General features: G+C 44.9%; 1 protein-coding gene across 8 annotated transcripts in view; it reads left to right on the top strand.

Moving 5' to 3' along the window:
* Nucleotides 1-18766, top strand: part of CALD1 (caldesmon 1) — a 267520-nt gene that overhangs the window by 226597 nt on the left and 22157 nt on the right. For all 8 annotated transcript variants that reach the window (XM_063928509.1, XM_063928507.1, XM_063928506.1 and 5 more), the window contains one exon: nt 4610-4653. In XM_063928509.1, coding sequence (XP_063784579.1) covers nt 4610-4653 — 44 coding nt within the window. The remainder of the gene's footprint in view (nt 1-4609; nt 4654-18766) is intronic.

Below are 18766 nucleotides of genomic sequence, written 5' to 3' on the forward strand. Positions count from 1 at the left end.
ATGAAGAATTTAGACAAAGAAATTATATGCGGCATGCTAATATTCAGGGTGCGACTGCGGCTGTATCTGCATACGAAATCCTACATTACAGTGTTTTCCTATATTCTATGTGTGACTGCGGCTGCAGTGTATTCCTATATTCTGTGGGTGACTGCGGCTGTATCTGCATACGAAATGCTATGTTACAGTTATTTCCTACATTCTGTGTGCGACTGTGGCTGTATATGCATACGAAATGCTACATTGCAGTGTTTTCCTACATTCTATGTGTGACTGCGGCTGCAGTGTATTCCTATATTCTGTATGCGACTGTGGTTGTATCTGCATACAAAGTGCTGCGTTAATGTTTTCCTATATTCAGTGTGCGACTGCGGCTGTATCTGCATACGAAATGCTATGTTACAGTGTTTTCCTATACTTTGTGTGCGACTGCGGCGGTATCTGCAAACAAAATGCTATGTTACAGTGTTTTCCTATACTCTGTGGGGATCCGGTCTTTAGGTTGACAGTAAGTAGGTCGACAATGTTTTGGTCGACCACTATTGGTCGACAGTAAGTAGGTCGACAGGGTCTTTAGTTTGACATGTTCTAGGTCGACAGGTCAAAAGTTTTTCACAATTTTTTTATTTTTTTGAACTTTTCATACTTTACGATCCACGTGGACAACAATTGGGAACCTTGCCCGAAGCATGGCGTCGCAGCGAGCCATGCGAGGGGACACGGTGCACTAATTGGGGTTCCCGCTCACTGTACGGAAAAAACGACACCAAAAAACCATCAAAACTCATGTCGACCTTTTGACCTGTCGACCTAGACCATGTCGGCCTAAAGACCCTGTCGACCTAGCATCCCTGTCGGCCTACTTACTATCGACCAATAGTGGTCAACCCAAACATTGTCGACCTACTTACTGTCGACCTTACATACCACACCCATTCTGTGTGTGACTGCAACTGTATCTTCCTGGAAAACACTGTAGCGTAGCATCACGTCTGCAGATACAGCCTCATTCGCACACAAAATATAGGCATGCTGTATATAATTTTAATCGTCAGAGTCTGTTTCTGTGTATTATTCGCCTATCGATGCAAACAAGATGCATTCAGCAAAAAAAGACACTTGATGTTAGCAGAGCTGCCTGGGAATTGCCGGCTCACACACACCAGGCATCTTGCAGTGCATGGTGCATTTGGGCGATGTATGAGGACACATCTGTACTTCTTTTTGAATTTGCATATGCTTTGCCAGCTCCATTTTAGGATATAGCAACTTGTTTTATTACTACATCAAATATTGCTCAATCTCTTCTCTATGTACTGTATGGATGTGGAATGTTAGACAGTCAATAGATAGACACCACTTGTTAGACAGACATTAGGTCGACAGGGTCAGAAGGTCGACATGAAAAAAGCTAGACCGTCACAAAAGGTCGACAGGGTCAAAAGGTCGACACTTTAATGGTCCACACAAAAAAGGTAGACATCATTTTTTTTTGCATTTTTGTAGTTTGTGTGGATAGTTTTATAATCTCTGACCCCCAATTGTAGAAAGGCATCCCCTCTCGAGGCTCGCTGCGCTCGCCACACTTTGCCTTCGCTGCGCTCGCCATAAGGTTTATGATCAACTCTATGCCAACATGGATAGAGAAGGTATGAAATAGTCCAAAAACATGTCACATAAAAAAAACCTGTCTGCCTTTTTTATGTTGACCGTTTTCATGTCAACCTTTTGTACTGTCTAGCTTTTCATGTCGACCTCTTGACCCTGTTGACCTTCTGACCCTGTTGACCTAATGTCTGTCTAACATGTGGTGTATGTCTATTGACTGTCTAACTAGACACTGTCTATCTATCATCTGGATACCGTACTTTGGGGCTAATTCAGACCTGATCGCTGCTGTGCGTTTTCACACAGCAGGTGATCAGGTCTGAACTGCACAGGTGCCGGAGTGCGCCAGCTCATGCCAGAGATGCGATAGGCATCTCAGCCCAGTGATCGCCTCTGCCTGATTGTCAGCAGAGGTGTTCGCTGGGCGGGAGGGGGCGGGCTGACGGTGTTGGCCCGCTGTTTTGGGGGCGCGGTCCGGGCAAGGCAGGTATGGCCGGACCATGCGGGGGCAGCCCGCGGCTACGTGACGTCACACGCAGCTGCTGCGACCCGAAGAGCGACGGGTAGCTCCCTGCCAGAGTGCAGTAAGGAGCTACTCTTCAGGTTCAAAAGCATCGCCACTGTGCGATACTTTTGTACCTGAGCGGGGGCTAGGGGGCAGAGCCAGACATGCGGGGCGGACTAGCCCTGTGCTGGGTTTCCCCCCACATGTCTGTGAAAGTGATCGTAGATGTGCCAAATTTAGCACATCTACGATCAAGTCTGAATTATCCCCCCCTATATGTGGCTGTGAAGGTTCTGATTACAGAAACATTCTGCCACCTAGTGTCTGAAACTAGAAACTGTTCCATATGTGTATTAGTTGCATACTGTAGGCAAGTGCTTATACCATACATTATTTTGGACTTTTTTCAGCTACCAAGCTAGTAGTTCATGATGACAAATGTAATTTTTATGGTCTCACACATGGTCTAGCACTGACCATGTATGTAGAAGAGGCATTAGAAAAGTGGAGACGAGCGTGTGGGGGGAGGGCTTGAGGATTTAGAGGACACTGAGGAATTGTCTGTGCCCCCAGTAGTTGACTCGCTTTCTGTTTTATTGAACTTCCTGCAGTTACAAATGGAGCAGACTTTAGTGCAAATCCTGCTGGGGGACTTAGCAAAAATGTCTGTGCTGCAACCATTCGTGAGCCAAATTATGCACTAAAGTTGTCCCCATTTGCATCATAAACAGATGTTGTTTCACATGACTGCTTTTTTCATTTAAATACCAAATGATTTATGAGGGGTAAATGTAATAAAACTTCTACAAATGATGCAATAGAGATGCAATTTTTAGAAACTTTAGTGAATTTACCCCTGAGTGTCCACATTATTATGCCCCCGGGTTAGTACTTTGTGGGGCCACCTATTGCCATTAGTACAGCTTAAATTCTTCTAGGCATGGATTCTGCTACCTGTCGGTATGTGTTCAGGGGAATGCCATGAGCTGCATCTCCATACCGAGGCCTCTGCAGCCTGAGTTGATGATGTAAGAAAGCTCCATGTTTTTATGCTGTTGTCTCCGTATCCTCATCTGGTTCAAGTTCAGAACATGAATCCACCTGGGCCAGCATAACTAAACTGCCTCAGAACACTATCCATGTGGACATCTATTGGGAATAGTTACCTGTGGTGAGCGTAGTGAACCACTGTGCCCGTTGTTTAGTGGGCAAAGCAAGCCAACAAGGGTACACGTAATGTTCTGAATAAGTTTAATGATGTTCTGAAACAGTAGTTAATTATGCTACTCCAGGGGGTCCCATGTACTGAACTTGAACCTCCTCACCCTACCATGCATGGTGTAATTGAAACCGTAAATTGTAAGACCATATGACCCATTTCCAATCATTTATTGTCCAATTCCTGTGTTGCTGAGCAGACTGGAGACATTTCACCCTATTTGCAACTGATAACAATAGCATACAGACAGACCTTCTGCTTCTGGTGCCCACACAGTGTGCAGCATACTGTTTATTGATAGGTCAACTTAATTGGTCCCTGATAATTTTATTTATATAGCGCTCTTTCTCCAATAGGACTCAAGGCGCTTAACAGATACATAGCATAATATAGTACAGAAAATAATGAAGTACAGAAAAGCTTTTCATAAAATATAGAAGCATGAAAATACTAAAGGGACATTATGGGAATGCTTGAGTAAACAGGAAAGTCTTGAGTCTACTTTTGAAGGATTCTATAGTTGGGGCCTCTCGCACTGTGTGGGGAAGTGAGTTCCATAGAGTCGGAGCCGCATGACTAAAAGCTCGAACCCCAGATGAATTATGGGAGATTCTAGGTACTGCTAAAAGTCCTTCATCTACAGAGCGCAGTAATCGAGTGGGGCAGTATGGGGTCAGAAGCTGCTTCAGGTACCTTGGGCCCTGGTCATGTAGTGCTTTGAAACTCAGTAAGCCAATATTGAAGATGATTCGCCATCTTATCCGTAATTTGATGCACTGTTGCCCATCTGTGGGACTGAACGAGTCTGCCCACTCTCCGTTCCGCTCCGGCATCCAGTAACCGTTTATGCAGGCCTGGTACTCAGACCCAATTCTTTTTGTCTGCCTGTCCCATCTGTGTGCACTTTACCAACTGCCGCCCTCAAACAATTACCCAGTGCAGCCGTTTGGCTAATGCCTGTGCACCGCAGCTGCAAGCGCCAACAATCATCAAAGTCTGTGAGATCGCCTTGTTTATCCATTATTACATGAGTGATACACTACAGTAGTATCTGCATACCTTCGCCTTTCCATTCTCATACAGACTCGGACATCTTACATCAGCATCATCTACGGAATAGCTGCTTTGCATAAAATTGCCTGGGGTTCATAATAATCCGGCCTCTCAGTGTATCTGCAAACTGATTGTGTTGTGTGGTTATGACTTGTGCTGGCTAGAACCATCAGCACTAGTAGTATGGTAAGCAAACAAATCATTTCTTCATGTTTCTATTCTAGATTGAGGAACGGGCAGAGTTTTTGAATAAGTCAGCTCAGAAAAGGTGAGTGGCAATAGTGTATTTCTGTGTACATTGTATTTACTAACGACTGTAAATCCTCCTGGCCACCATCAGGCAGTTGTTCACACTCTATGAATATGATAAATCACTAAGACTTCAGCTATAAGCAAAGGGCCTGATTCTGAGTTGCACATAAAGCGGATGTTACTGCAGGCATCCACGGCAGGAAGATATATACCTTACAGGGCCATAACTAGGGGTGTGTGAAGGATCAGTCACACAGGGATCTGGGGGCTGCACTGTCGCTGCTCCATGGCCCTTGCTTCTGGCAAGCAGTGTGCTGGGAACGGAACCCTGCAGCCAGTAGCCACCTGGAGCATCCTTTGGACACTGCAGACAGGCACACTGCAGTCTGTGCAGTAACTCGGAGCGTCATGAGGGTGCACCGGGGAGTGCTGGACTTCCCAGAGTGCCGGCAGTCCCATCCCACCTCCTCTGCATGACGTCATGCACTTAGGGGACACCAATGGGTGCTTCAGAGCCCCGTTACACTGCTGCAACCATATACTAAGGCGAGTGTCCATCCTTCTCCATGCTTAAGGCCGCAATGCCTATTTTTTTCCGTAAGTTTTTTCTGCCCAAGGCTGCAACTGTTATCATGACAGCATTAGCAATCACACTCACTCTATGCTGGGGTGCAAAAAATCTCCGGCGCACCCGCCAAACCGCCACTAAAGTCTTGCAACACAACCACGACGCTCCCATGACACTGTGCCCAGTTGCCCCCCCAGAAACACCCAATTCATATACAGAGAGATCCAGCCATACGGAGCCTCTGTCCATGAGCATATGCGTATTGCGGCACATGTGCAGTTCGCAAACATCTGTGAAAAATGTGTCATATGTGTAACTCAGATTCAGGCCGAGTCTACAAAAACAATTTACTAGACCCATTGGCTTTATAGCTTTTGAAGCAGACATTACTGGGTAAATATTGTTATTAGTAGTATTATTACTATCATTATTATTAATGATATATCTGTGCTTTAATATATAGATGACAGCTCCCCCTATTGTGTATTCCAAAAATGTAATACACAATAGAACAAAACAATAAAAAGCTAAAAAGTAGCATCCTGATTGATATACATATTCCAGATAAAGAAATCATTAGCGGCATCAGTGGAGTGTTTGCAAGCAGCCAAAGTGCCCTGGGGGGTCTCTAAAATGATGTACAGTATGTAGCATTACACCCGTGTCAGGATCCCGGCGCCAGGATTGTCATGTCCATCTACTCAATGTGGACCTAGTGTTGACATAACGTACCCAAGTGTCCTAGTGATTAGTATCAATATGTATGTACTATTCATTTCTCTTACGTCCTAGAGGATGCTGGGGACTCCGTAAGGACCATGGGGGTATAGACGGGCTCCGCAGGAGACATGGGCACCTAAAAGAACTTTTCCTATGGGTGTGCACAGAATCTAACTGCACAGAATCTAACTGAGGTCTGGAAGGGGGGCATAGAGGGAGGAGCCCTCCCTCTATGCCCCCCTTCCAGACCTCAGTTAGATTCTGTGCCCAGAGGAGAAGGGTACACTGCAGAGAGCTCTCCTGAGTTTTCTGTGTAAAAGACTTTTGTTAGGTTTTTTATTTTCAGGGAGTCCTGTTGGCAAATGGTACTTGGTACTTAGGTACTATCCCAAAATGTATCACTAAGGTGACAGAAGTTGATTTCGGAGCATCATTTTTGAACAGGAGCTTCAACCATTTTGTGGCATATGAGAAATTCCCTAAGCCCCGGACCTGTCGATTTTGGTCAAAAATGAAAATGTCAAAAGTGCCCCAATTTCTGCTTTAAACCTTAGGTACAAAAATGATGCTCCGAAATCAACTTCTGTCACATTTTCATTTTAGACCAAAATCGACAGGTGCGGGGCTTAGGGAATTTCTCATATGCCACAAAACGGTTGAAGCTCCTGTTCAAAAATGATGCTCCGAAATCAACTTCTGTCACCTTAGTGATACATTTTGGGATAGTACCTAAAGTTTAAAGCAGAAATTGGGGCACTTTTGCCATTTTCATTTTTGACCAAAATCGACAGGTGCGGGGCTTAGGGAGTTTCTCATATGCCACAAAATGGTTGAAGCTTCTGTTCAAAAATGATGCTCCGAAATCAACTTCTGTCACCTTAGTGATACATTTTGGGATAGTACCTAAAGTTTAAAGCAGAAATTAGGGCACTTTTGACATTTTCATTTTTGACCAAAATTGACAGGTGCGGGGCTTAGGGAGTTTCTCATATGCCACAAAACGGTTGAAGCTCCTGTTCAAAAATGATGCTCCGAAATCAACTTCTGTCACCTTAGTGATACATTTTGGGATAGTACCTAAATTTTAAAGCAGAAATTGGGGCACTTTTGACATTTTCATTTTTGACCAAAATCGACAGGTCCGGGGCTTAGGGAATTTCTCATATGCCACAAAATGGTTGAAGCTCCTGTTCAAAAATGATGCTCCGAAATCAACTTCTGTCACCTTAGTGATACATTTTGGGATAGTACCTAAAGTTTAATGCAGAAATTGGGGCACTTTTGACATTTTCATTTTTGACCAAAATCGACAGGTCCGGGGCTTAGGGAATTTCTCATATGCCATAAAATGGTTGAAGGGAGCCTGTTGAACTGAGGGGAGAGAAGCAGACCTACTTAACTGATAGGCTCTGCTTCTTAGGCTACTGGACACCATTAGCTCCAGAGGGAGTCGGAACACAGGTCTCACCCTGGGGTTCGTCCCGGAGCCGTGCCGCCGTCCTCCTCACAGATGCCGGAAGATAGAAGCCGGGTGAGTATGAGAAGCAAGAAGACATCTCAGGCGGCAGAAGACTTCAGATCTTCATGAGGTAAGGCGCGCAGCGGTAAGCTGCGCGCCATTGCTCCCATACACAACACACAGACAGCACTGATGGGTGCAGGGCGCAGGGGGGGGGGGCGCCCTGGGCAGCAATAAACCTCGTTTTTGGGCAATAAGGTGCTATTAGGCTGCGGAGGCAGCAAATAGATGATCCCCACGCCATTTTTGTGAAAATTGAAGAGGGACCGAAGCCCGCCGCTGGGGGGGCGGAGCTTGATCCCTCAGCACTAACCAGCGCCATTTTCTCCACAGAGCTGCATGAGAAACGCTGGCTCCCCAGACTTTCCCCTGCTGAACGCTTCAGAGGTTGGAAAAAAGAAAGGGGGGGGGCACATTGGCGCGCAGTGAGTGGGAAATTGGATATATATATATATATATATAATATAAAAGCGCTATCTGGCTTTTCCAGTGTCATTTGGGCGCTGGTTGTCTGCTGGCAACTCTCTCTCTGTCTCTCCTAAGGGCCTGGTTGGGGTTTTGTCCCCTTATAGGTATATCCCTGTGTGTGTGGGGGGTCGGTACGTGCGTGTCGACATGTCTGAAGCGGAAGGCTTCTCCACGGAGGAGGTAGAGCAGATGAGTGGTGTGTCCCCGTCGGTAGTGCCGACTCAGGAATGGATGGACATGTGGCATATGTTGAATGCAAGTGTGACATCTTTACATAAGAGGCTAGATAAGGCTGAATTCGGGGAGGCATCAGGGGGGTCAATCCTCGGATTGGACCGACTCACAGGGCCCGTCGGGGTCTCAAAAGCGTCCCTTGGCAAAAATTGTGGACACAACTACTGACACAGACTCTGATTCCAGTGTCGACTATGATGAAGCTAAATTGCACCCTAAGGTGACAAAGAGCATTCAGTGTATGATTATAGCAATAAGAGATGTGTTGCATATTGCTGATGAACCCTCTGTTCCTGACACGAGGGTACACATGTTTAAGGGAAAGAAACAGATAATAAACTTTCCCCCATCTCATGAACTTAATGAGTTTTTTGTAAAAGCTTGGGAGACTCCGGATAAGAGACCGCAGATTCCCAAAAGAATTAATATGGCATACCCCATCCCTACACAGGACAGGGTACGTTGGGAATCCTCTCCCAGTGTGGACAAGGCTTTAACGCGCCTGTCAAAGAAAGTGGCGCTACCGTCTCCAGACACAGCGGCCCTCAAGGATCCTGCGGATCGCAGGCAAGAGACTACTTTAAAGTCTTCACATACTGGAGCTTTGCTAAGACCGACAATTGCGTCGGCATGGGTATGTAGCGCAATTTCAGCCTGGACAGATAACCTGTCGGCTGACCTTGATACCATGGATAGAGATACTGTTTTGTTAATTCTAGCCCATATCAAAGACGCAGTCTTGTATATGAGAGACGCTCAAAGGGACATTGGATTACTGGCTTCCAGAGCCAATGCCATGGCTATTTCAGCGAGAAGATCCTTATGGACCCGCCAGTGGACGGGTGATGCGGATTCGAAAAAGCATATGGAGGTTCTACCCTATAGGGGAGACGTGTTGTTTTGGGGATCGGCTGGCGGACCTGGTTTCCACAGCTACCGCAGGTAAATCTGACTTTTTACCGTTTATTCCCCAACAGCAGAAGAAAACTCCAACATATCAGATGCAGTCCTTTCGGTCACAAAAGTCCAGAAGAGGTCGGGGATCCTCCTTCCTTGCCAGAGGTAAGGGTAGAGGGAAAAGAACACCTGCTTCGGCTGGTGCCCAGGAACAGAAGTCCTCCCCGGCTTCTACAAAACCCACTGCATGACTCTGGGGCTTCCCTGCGGGAGTCCGCACCGGTGGGGGCTCGTCTTCGACTCTTCAGCCAGGTCTGGGTCAGCTCAGACCTGAATCCTTGGGCGTTGGAAATAGTTTCCCAAGGCTACAAACTGGAATTCGAAGAGGTGCCCCCACGCCGATTTTTCAAGTCGGCCTTACCAGCTTCTACCCCAGACAGGGATGTAGTGTTAGCTGCAATTCAAACGCTGTGTCAACAGCAAGTAATTATCAGGGTTCCCTTGAACCAACAGGGAAGAGGGTACTATTCAACCCTCTTTGTGGTCCCGAAACCGGATGGTTCGGTCAGACCTATTTTGAATCTAAAATCCCTAAACCTGTACATGAAAAGATTCAAATTCAAGATGGAATCGCTCAGGGCGATAATAGCCAGCATGGAGGAGGGGGAGTTTATGGTGTCACTGGACATAAAGGATGCTTACCTTCATGTCCCCATATATCCTTCCCATCAGGAGTACCTGAGATTCGCTGTACAGGATTGTCATTACCAATTTCAGACGTTGCCGTTTGGGCTTTCCACGGCCCCATGGATTTTCACCAAGATAATGGTGGAAATGATGGTGGTCCTGCGCAAGCATGGAGTCACAATTATCCCATACTTGGACGATCTCCTGATAAAGGCGAGATCAAGAGAGCAATTGCTGAACAATGTGACACTCTCTCTGAGAGTGCTCCAGCAACACGGTTGGATTCTAAATCTACCGAAGTCACAGTTGATTCCGACAACTCGACTAACGTTCCTAGGTATGATACTGGATACGGAACAAAAGAAGGTTTTTCTCCCATTGGAAAAAGCCCAGGACATCCAGAACATGGTCAGAGACCTGCTAAAGCCAAAAAGAGTGTCAGTTCATCAATGCACTCATGTTATGGGGAAAATGGTGGCAGCCTACGAGGCTATACCCATCGGCAGGTTCCATGCAAGGACGTTGCAATGGGACCTTCTGGACAAATGGTCTGGGTTCCATCTACATAAACATCGGAAAATAACACTGTCCCCCGGGACCAGGGTGTCTCTTCTATGGTGGCTGCAAAGTGCTCACCTTCTGGAGGGTCGCAGGTTCGGAATTCAGGACTGGATCCTGGTAACCACGGACGCGAGCCTCCGAGGATGGGGAGCAGTCACCCAAGGAAGAAATTTTCAGGGACTGTGGTCAGACCAGGAGTCCTGTCTACACATCAACGTGTTGGAGCTAAGAGCCATATACAACGGCCTTCGACAAGCGGAGAGTCTTCTTCGCAACCTACCGTTTCTGATTCAATCAGACAATGTCACAGCAGTGGCTCATGTGAACCGCCAAGGCAGGACAAGAAGCAGAGCCGCGATGGCGGAAGCAACCAGGATTCTTCGCTGGGCGGAAAATCACGTAAGCGCTCTGTCAGTTGTCTTCATTCCGGGAGTGGACAACTGGGAAGCAGACTTCCTCAGCAGACACGATCTCCATCCAGGAGAGTGGGGACTTCATCAAGAAGTCTTTGCAGTGATAACGGGTCTTTGGGGGAGTTCCTCAAATAGACATGATGGCGTCACGCCTCAACAAGAAGCTTCGGAGGTATTGTGCCAAGTCCCGGGACCCACAGGCAGTAGCAGTAGACGCCCTGGTAACGCCATGGGTGTTCCAATCGGTCTACGTGTTTCCTCCTCTTCCTCTCATCACAAAGGTGTTGAGGATCATAAGGCGAAAAAGAGTACAGACAATACTCATTGTTCCAGACTGGCCTCGAAGGGCCTGGTACTCAAATCTTCAGGAGTTGCTCACAGGAGATCCCTGGCCTCTTCCTCTAAGGGAGGACCTGTTGCAGCAGGGTCCTTGCGTGTTCCAAGACTTACCGCGGTTACGTTTGACGGCATGGCGGTTGAACGCCGGATCCTAGCTGAGAAGGGGATTCCGGAGGAGGTCATCCCTACTCTAATAAAGGCTAGAAAGGAGGTGACGGTAAAACATTATCACCGTATCTGGCGAAAATATGTGTCTTGGTGTGAAACCAAGAACGCCCCTACGGAAGATTTTCATTTGGGTCGTTTTCTTCACTTCCTACAGACAGGAGTGGATATGGGCCTGAAATTAGGCTCTGTTAAGGTACAGATTTCGGCCCTCTCGATATTCTTTCAGAAGGACTTGGCTTCTCTTCCAGAAGTCTAGACTTTTGTAAAGGGAGTGCTACACATCCAGCCTCCTTTTGTGCCTCCAGTGGCACCATGGGACCTGAACGTGGTGTTGCAGTTCCTAAAATCACACTGGTCTGAACCACTTAACAAGGTTGAGTTGAAATTTCTTACCTGGAAGGTGGTCATGTTGTTGGCCTTAGCATCTGCAAGGTGAGTGTCAGAATTGGCGGCCTTGTCTCACAAGAGCCCCTACTAGATTTTTCATGTTGATAGAGCGGAATTGAGGACACGCCGTCAATTTTTGCCTAAGGTGGTTTCTTCATTCCATTTGAACCAACCCATTGTGGTGCCTGTGGCTACGAGTGACTTGGAGGATTCCAGGTCCCTGGATGTAGTCAGGGCCTTGAGGATTTATGTAGCCAGGACGGCTAGAATTAGGAAAACAGAGGCTCTGTTTGTCCTGTATGCTGCCAACAAGATTGGCGCGCCTGCTTCGAAGCAGACTATTGCTCGCTGGATCTGTAACACGATTCAGCAGGCTCATTCTACGGCTGGATTGCCGTTACCGCATTCGGTTAAGGCCCATTCCACTAGGAAGGTGGGCTCTTCTTGGGCGGCTGCCCGGGGCGTCTCGGCATTACAGCTTTGCCGAGCAGCAACTTGGTCGGGGTCAAACACTTTTGCTAAATTCTACAAGTTTGATACCCTGGCTGATGAGGACCTAGCATTTGCTCAGTCGGTGCTGCAGAGTCATACGCACTCTCCCACCCGATTGGGAGCTTTGGTATAAACCCCATGGTCCTTACGGAGTCCCCAGCATCCTCTAGGACGTAAGAGAAAATAAGATTTTAAACCTACCGGTAAATCTATTTCTCCTAGTCCGTAGAGGATGCTGGGCGCCCGTCCCAGTGCGGAAACTCTGCAAGACTTGTATATAGTTGTTGTTTACATAAGGGTTATGTTACAGTTGGAATTGGTCTTGGACCGCTACTGTTGTTTGTTCATACTGTTATCTGGTTATTAGGAAAATTACCAGGTCGGCGCTTAATACCAATTGGTGAACACAATGATAAAAATTAAACCAATTTATTAACAACAAATCACAAAAAACACATAAAAATAAATAAAATTATACATAAACAGGACCACAATATAATAATATAAAACTGAGGTTCCGGGAACCTCTAAATTAAGCAGTAAATTGAACCTTAATTGGGTATACTCAGAGGGCCGTCACAGTACCTATGTTAAAGGATAATTCTTTTTTAGCTGTTTAGCTACATGAAGTTTTCTTGCCAAGATGTAAAAAGGCACAACAGTACTTAGCACAATTGTGCATATAGGTGTCCTCACTTTATAATTTATTTTCCAATTGGGAAAAGTTCATCACTTGCCAATTTTAGTGTGGACTGTGCAGAGGTAAGCAGTAAAGGGATAGCTGTTACTCACAAACTGGACGGTATTTTCTCTTGTTGTACCGCAATGGTACCGGCGTGCATAGCCGCTCTCTATCACCCTTAGCACGGGTGAGACATCCGTCAGCGGTGAGACTCGTCCGTGGCGTGAGTAGTTGGTAGCGTCAGCTAAACGACCGCTCTCTCCTCCGGCAAAGTGTGAGTATACCGGTACAGCGTGTTCCACTCTCAGTATTGGTGGAATGATGTTCACCAAATTCAGGTGTTCCCAGTGTGATCCGAGGGACTAAATGAATCAGTCACGCTAAAAAGTGTAGCAATTACCGGCAATGGTTTTTGATAAGCTGCTGGGAGGACACACTTCAGTTCTTATTGGCAGTAGGTACTGGGGCTCCTTCTCTCTGTATCCTCTAAAAAAGAATTATCCTTTAACATAGGTACTGTGACGGCCCTCTGAGTATACCCAATTAAGGTTCAATTTACTGCTTAATTTAGAGGTTCCCGGAACCTCAGTTTTATATTATTATATTGTGGTCCTGTTTATGTATAATTTTATTTATTTTTATGTGTTTTTTGTGATTTGTTGTTAATAAATTGGTTTAATTTTTATCATTGTGTTCACCAATTGGTATTAAGCGCCGACCTGGTAATTTTCCTAATTGCTTTGTTTGTTGAGGAGGCCGGCTACCTCCTCACCAGGTGGCAGCTAATCCCAGGGTGCACATACACACAGGCCTGCCAGCGCCACCATTACCTCTTTTTCCTTTTTTTGCTGCTTGTTATCTGGTTATGTATGTTCCGGGTTACATGGTATGATTGGTGTGGGCTGGTAGGAATCTTGCCCTTGGATTTATAAAATCCTGCCCTCGTATTGTCCATCTCCTCTGGGCACAGTTCTCTAACTGAGGTCTGGAGGAGGGGCATCGAGGGAGGAGCCAGTGCACACCCATAGGAAAAGTTCTTTTAGGTGCCCATGTCTCCTGCGGAGCCCGTCTATACCCCCATGGTCCTTACGGAGTCCCCAGCATCCTCTACGGACTAGGAGAAATAGATTTACCGGTAGGTTTAAAATCTTATTTTTATTCATGTCATTCTGTTTTTAAAGCACATTTATTGACTTTGAATACAGCTGCACCGAAGCATTTTACCTAATAGTAATTATATTCATTACAGATGTATTGCTTTGCAAATGTTGGCGGTACAAATAACACAATTGGGCTGTCCGGGGTTACCCAGGTGGGAAATGATTGACAGCCACTGCACTACATGAACCTGTGTAATACTCACTCAGCATCAGGACGGTTACAGAACAACTTGTAACTTTAGTGTAAAAAGGTTTTTCTTTTATTTTTTTTTCTTTAAATCTCTCCCCTTAAGTACTTCATTTGGAAGTGACATTCTCAGAGCCCCACAGTTAGTTTATTTTAGAGGGAAGTCTCTGCAAATCAGCTTCCACAATAGTCTTCTGAGCGATAGAGAGTCTGATGTATGGCTGGAATCTATAGCTGGTACGTGATTGTATGCCCATGGTCCTGCTGGTTCCGGTATGAATGGTCGCCCATGTTATGGTCGACAGTCATTAGGTCGACCACTATTGGTCGACATTGACATGGTTGACATGGACACATGGTCGACACATGAAAATGGTCGACACATGAAAGGTCGACATTAATTTTTAAACTTTTTTGGTGTCGTTTTATTGCGTAAAGTGACTGGGAACCCCAATTAGTGCACCGCGTTCCCTCGCATGGCTCGCTTCGCTCGCCATGCTTCTGGGCATGGTGCCTTCGCTCCGCTACCGCTTCGCTCGGCACAGATTACCGTTCCAATCGTAGTCTATGTGGATCGTAAAGTATGGAAAAGTTCCCCAAAAGAAAAAAAGTAAAAAAATTCATGTCGACCTTTTCACGTGTCGACCTTTCATGTGTCAACCATTTTCATGTGCCGACCATGTCAATGTCGACCAATAGTGGTCGACCTAATGACTGTCGACCATAACATGGTCGACCATCTGAACGGATACCGGTCCTGCTCCAGTCAGCAGCAGGCTGTCATTCTGGATGTGCGTAAGATCCTACCCTCGTTTGGTTATCAGAGGTCCTTACAGAGCTCAACCAGCAGTGGTCACCTACTCTCTGATCTGGGACTTTGCTCTACTGCACTTACTGCTAAATATGTATATATATATATATATATATATATATATATATATATAATTATGCCCAGATTTATCAAGCCTTGGAGAGTGATAAATTGCATGGTAATAAAGCATAGTTGCCTACCCTCCCGCATTCTGCAGGAGACTCCCTAAAATAGCAGCAATCTCCCTGACTCACTGAATAGTCCAGCAATCTCCCTGACTGACCCTTATCCCCATTATGTAGCTGTTACATTCTTGGGGGAAAAAAGGAAATCAGAGCTACATACATTCAAATAGGGATCATCGGTGCCATTTCCCTGCATTGGTTATATGTCTACATGCATTTTAAATAAGGTTTCTCATTTCCACTTACAGAATATAGAACGTCTTTTAAAACACAATACACAAACAAATCCTGAAAAATATCAGTCTTTTCTTTAACAAGTAGATCTTACTGACTTTGGGGCTCATTTCCATTTGGCTGTGTCATTTTTATGACACGCCTCTCCGATGTTGCAGTACACGTCCACGCTGATAGCTGTTATGGTGCCCATACACTTGTGCGATGCCCCGCGACACGACATCGCGGGGCAACGCACCGGCTGTTCAGGTGCGATGAAATCGCACCTGAACTGACAAAGTGATTACCATGCGATATATTGTGTGGTAATTACGTGATGGGCACATCACTGCCGAGTGGGAGAGGCTTCTGGCCGCTCCCGACGGGTGTTCATCACACATTGCAGTGCGATATATAGCATGTGTTTTTAAAAACACATGCGATCGCACTGTGATTCGATAAATATTAAGTGCAGCACATACTATCTTGAGACGTGAGATTCGACCGGCGTGCCCGCGCATTGCGTCGAAAGGTACTTAAAATGTGCATAAAATCCTTTGATTTCTCTCACAGATGCGGAGGAAATCGAAAGTTAGCACCGATTATCTCACAAGTGTATGGGCACCATTACTTTCATCTCCCTGAAATGCAATTAAGCACCAACCAACCAGCTCCTTACTGCCATGTCACAGGCTGTGTTTGAAAAAAGACAGTTAGGAGCTGATTGGTTGGTACTTATCACCGTGCAATTTATCACTCTCCAAGGCTTGATAAATCTGGGCATTATTCTTGTAAAGGTCTTGCACTCTGGTTAAATGTAAAAGTCTGAAACACTGTGCACAAAATGCAGAAACACAGAAATCAAATATTTAAAATATATATTTCTATCACACAAAGGGTCAGCAATAAAAAGCCCATTAGCCTTTTTTTTTTTTCAAAAGCAATTGGCACAATAAAATGTGCAATCTGTCGGAACTCCCTTGACGTCAATCCAGACTGTGGTTTCATGGTGATTGTCTAGAATCTGCACCTTAATTGTTCTACAGCGTTCAATTTACTTCCTCTTTTCATGATTCTTAACAGAAACGATTCTGTTCTCAGGCAAATCCCCATTAAAATGTGACAAGTGCTCTAAAGGAAGGCTTTGTTCCATGATTAAAGCCGGCCACGTATTTCCCAGACACTCAGACTGCCATCTTTAATTTGCGATGTTATCTGCAGTGTCTGTAGTCAAAGGAAGTTGAAAACTAATGTTTTACTGTAGTTCATTACCACGTAACATTAGTCCTGATATTCCTGGAGCCACACGAACCTTATCTGTCTTCAGCTGTCATTTCACACTGTCAGCACTAGAGGGCGCACTTTCTTCTGTTCCAAGAAAAGTTAAGAACACCTGGAGATTACAAATTAATCCGAATATGTTTTAAAACTCTGAAGTCACAGCGGACGCAGCACCTCTATAACTGCTATCTTACAAGCACTGTGGAAAATTATAAGCATGCCTTTGTTGTCTGTGATGTTTTATGTACAGGTGCACTGTTTTCATAATGTGCGTATTGCCCTGGCTTAGTTACACCACAGTTTATTTGGCCGTAAACAGCATTTTAAAACCTCTTAAAGTTAAACTATGTCCGTTTAAAAAAAAAAGTAGGGATTTTTTTGTGTGGAAATGTTCAGTAAAACTTGGCGTAAGTTATTTCACACGCACAACATTATTTCTCTCTGCATTTGTGTGTGTTACTGTGAACGGGTTGGACGTGTTGCTCAGACAAAACCCAAACATTTGTTCTATTAACAAAAAGATATGTCTGGTGCAGAACATTATGGATGAGCCAATAAACAATTAATTAATGAATAATGACGGCTGCTTCTGATAACCAAGTGAGGGAATTCCCAACCTCCGAACAGTAAAACAAAAACTAAAAAAAAAAAAAAGTCAAAAGTGATGTTATATATTAAGAATTATTTAATAAGCATATAAAATACAAAAACACACATATTTACACGGATGGTGTTTCTAACAAATATATAAGATATAGACATAAAACTGTTCCAAACAGAGGGGGTAATTCCAAGTTGATCGCAGCAGGAATTTTGTTAGCAGTTGGGCAAAGCCATGTGCACTGCAGGGGAGGCAGATATAACATGTGCAGAGAGAGTTAGATTTGGGTGGGGTGTATTCAATCTGCAATCTAATTTGCAGTGTAAAAATAAAGCAGCCAGTATTTACCCTGCACAGAAACAAAATAACCCACCCAAATCTAACTCTTTCTGCACATGTTATATCTGCCTCCCCTGCAGTGCACATGGTTTTGCCCAACTGCTAACAAAATTCCTGCTGCGATCAACTTGGAATTACCCCCATTATTGTAATAAATTATAAATTAACTAGTTACTAGATGCTGTTTTAATGTCTTCTGATGAAGCCACCATTTGGGAGGTGGAGAAACGCGTTGAGACCCCGTCCACTGTTTGGATTGTGGATTACGGTGTTTGGTTTCTGGTGTGATCGGGAGGGAACATCACTATTGCAGCTAGATAAAGGTCCCTGGCTGTCACTAAGGATAAGTGTGACATTCTGCTGCTGACTTATTCCTTATGCAATACTGAACAGTGAAGCATTACTAAAGCCTAGTGGGGATTAAAGAAGGGGATTGAGTGTGCTCCCTAAATGGGGGAAACCACAATATAGTGGGACATTGGTTTCACTCTCCCCTAAATTCAAACTGCATCTAATACCTCTTTTCCACTGAAGTCTGTGGTCTGACCCAGGATTTGGAACACACTTCCAAACAGGGTCAGACCCGGGAAAGCCTCATTTCCGCCACGTGCAGGAGCCACTGGTTGGAGATTATGTCATCTTCATGCATCGGGAGAGTGGCTCTTCCCATCCTGTAAATTGGTCCCAAGCTGGATGACCCAGGTTACCCATTTTTACTGCAGCCTACCCAGGATGTTCCTGGGTAAAATCCTGCTAGGTACAGCACCTGGGATGGATGACCTGAGTTGCAATAACCTGGGATTTTCCACTTAGGTTGACTTCAGAACTCACGTATTGAACTTGTTCTCTGCTGGAATGTTGCATACTGTACATACAAACAAGTTGCTTGAACTCTGCTAATATAAGATAATTACTAATCTGTTTTCAGCTGTTGAAATTTCAGTTGCTATAATATAAGCATTGCTCTTTATTAATTGTTGCTGTTATAGTGGTAATATTATGGCTCATGTCCTTTGACACTGTTATATTATTATTAATTTATTGTAATACTGTTTATATTTTCATTTATATATTTTATATGTAAGAAACACCGGCTGTGTTAATATATGTGTGTTTTTGTATTTTCTAAGCTTTTTGCATTTTAATATATGCCATCGCTTCTGACATTCTTTTTTTTTCAGTTTTTGTTCTATTAAACTTAAGGACGAGATTTAGAA

The sequence above is a fragment of the Pseudophryne corroboree genome, chromosome 6 (genome assembly GCF_028390025.1).
Source record: "Pseudophryne corroboree isolate aPseCor3 chromosome 6, aPseCor3.hap2, whole genome shotgun sequence".
NCBI classification, from domain to species: domain Eukaryota; kingdom Metazoa; phylum Chordata; class Amphibia; order Anura; family Myobatrachidae; genus Pseudophryne; species Pseudophryne corroboree.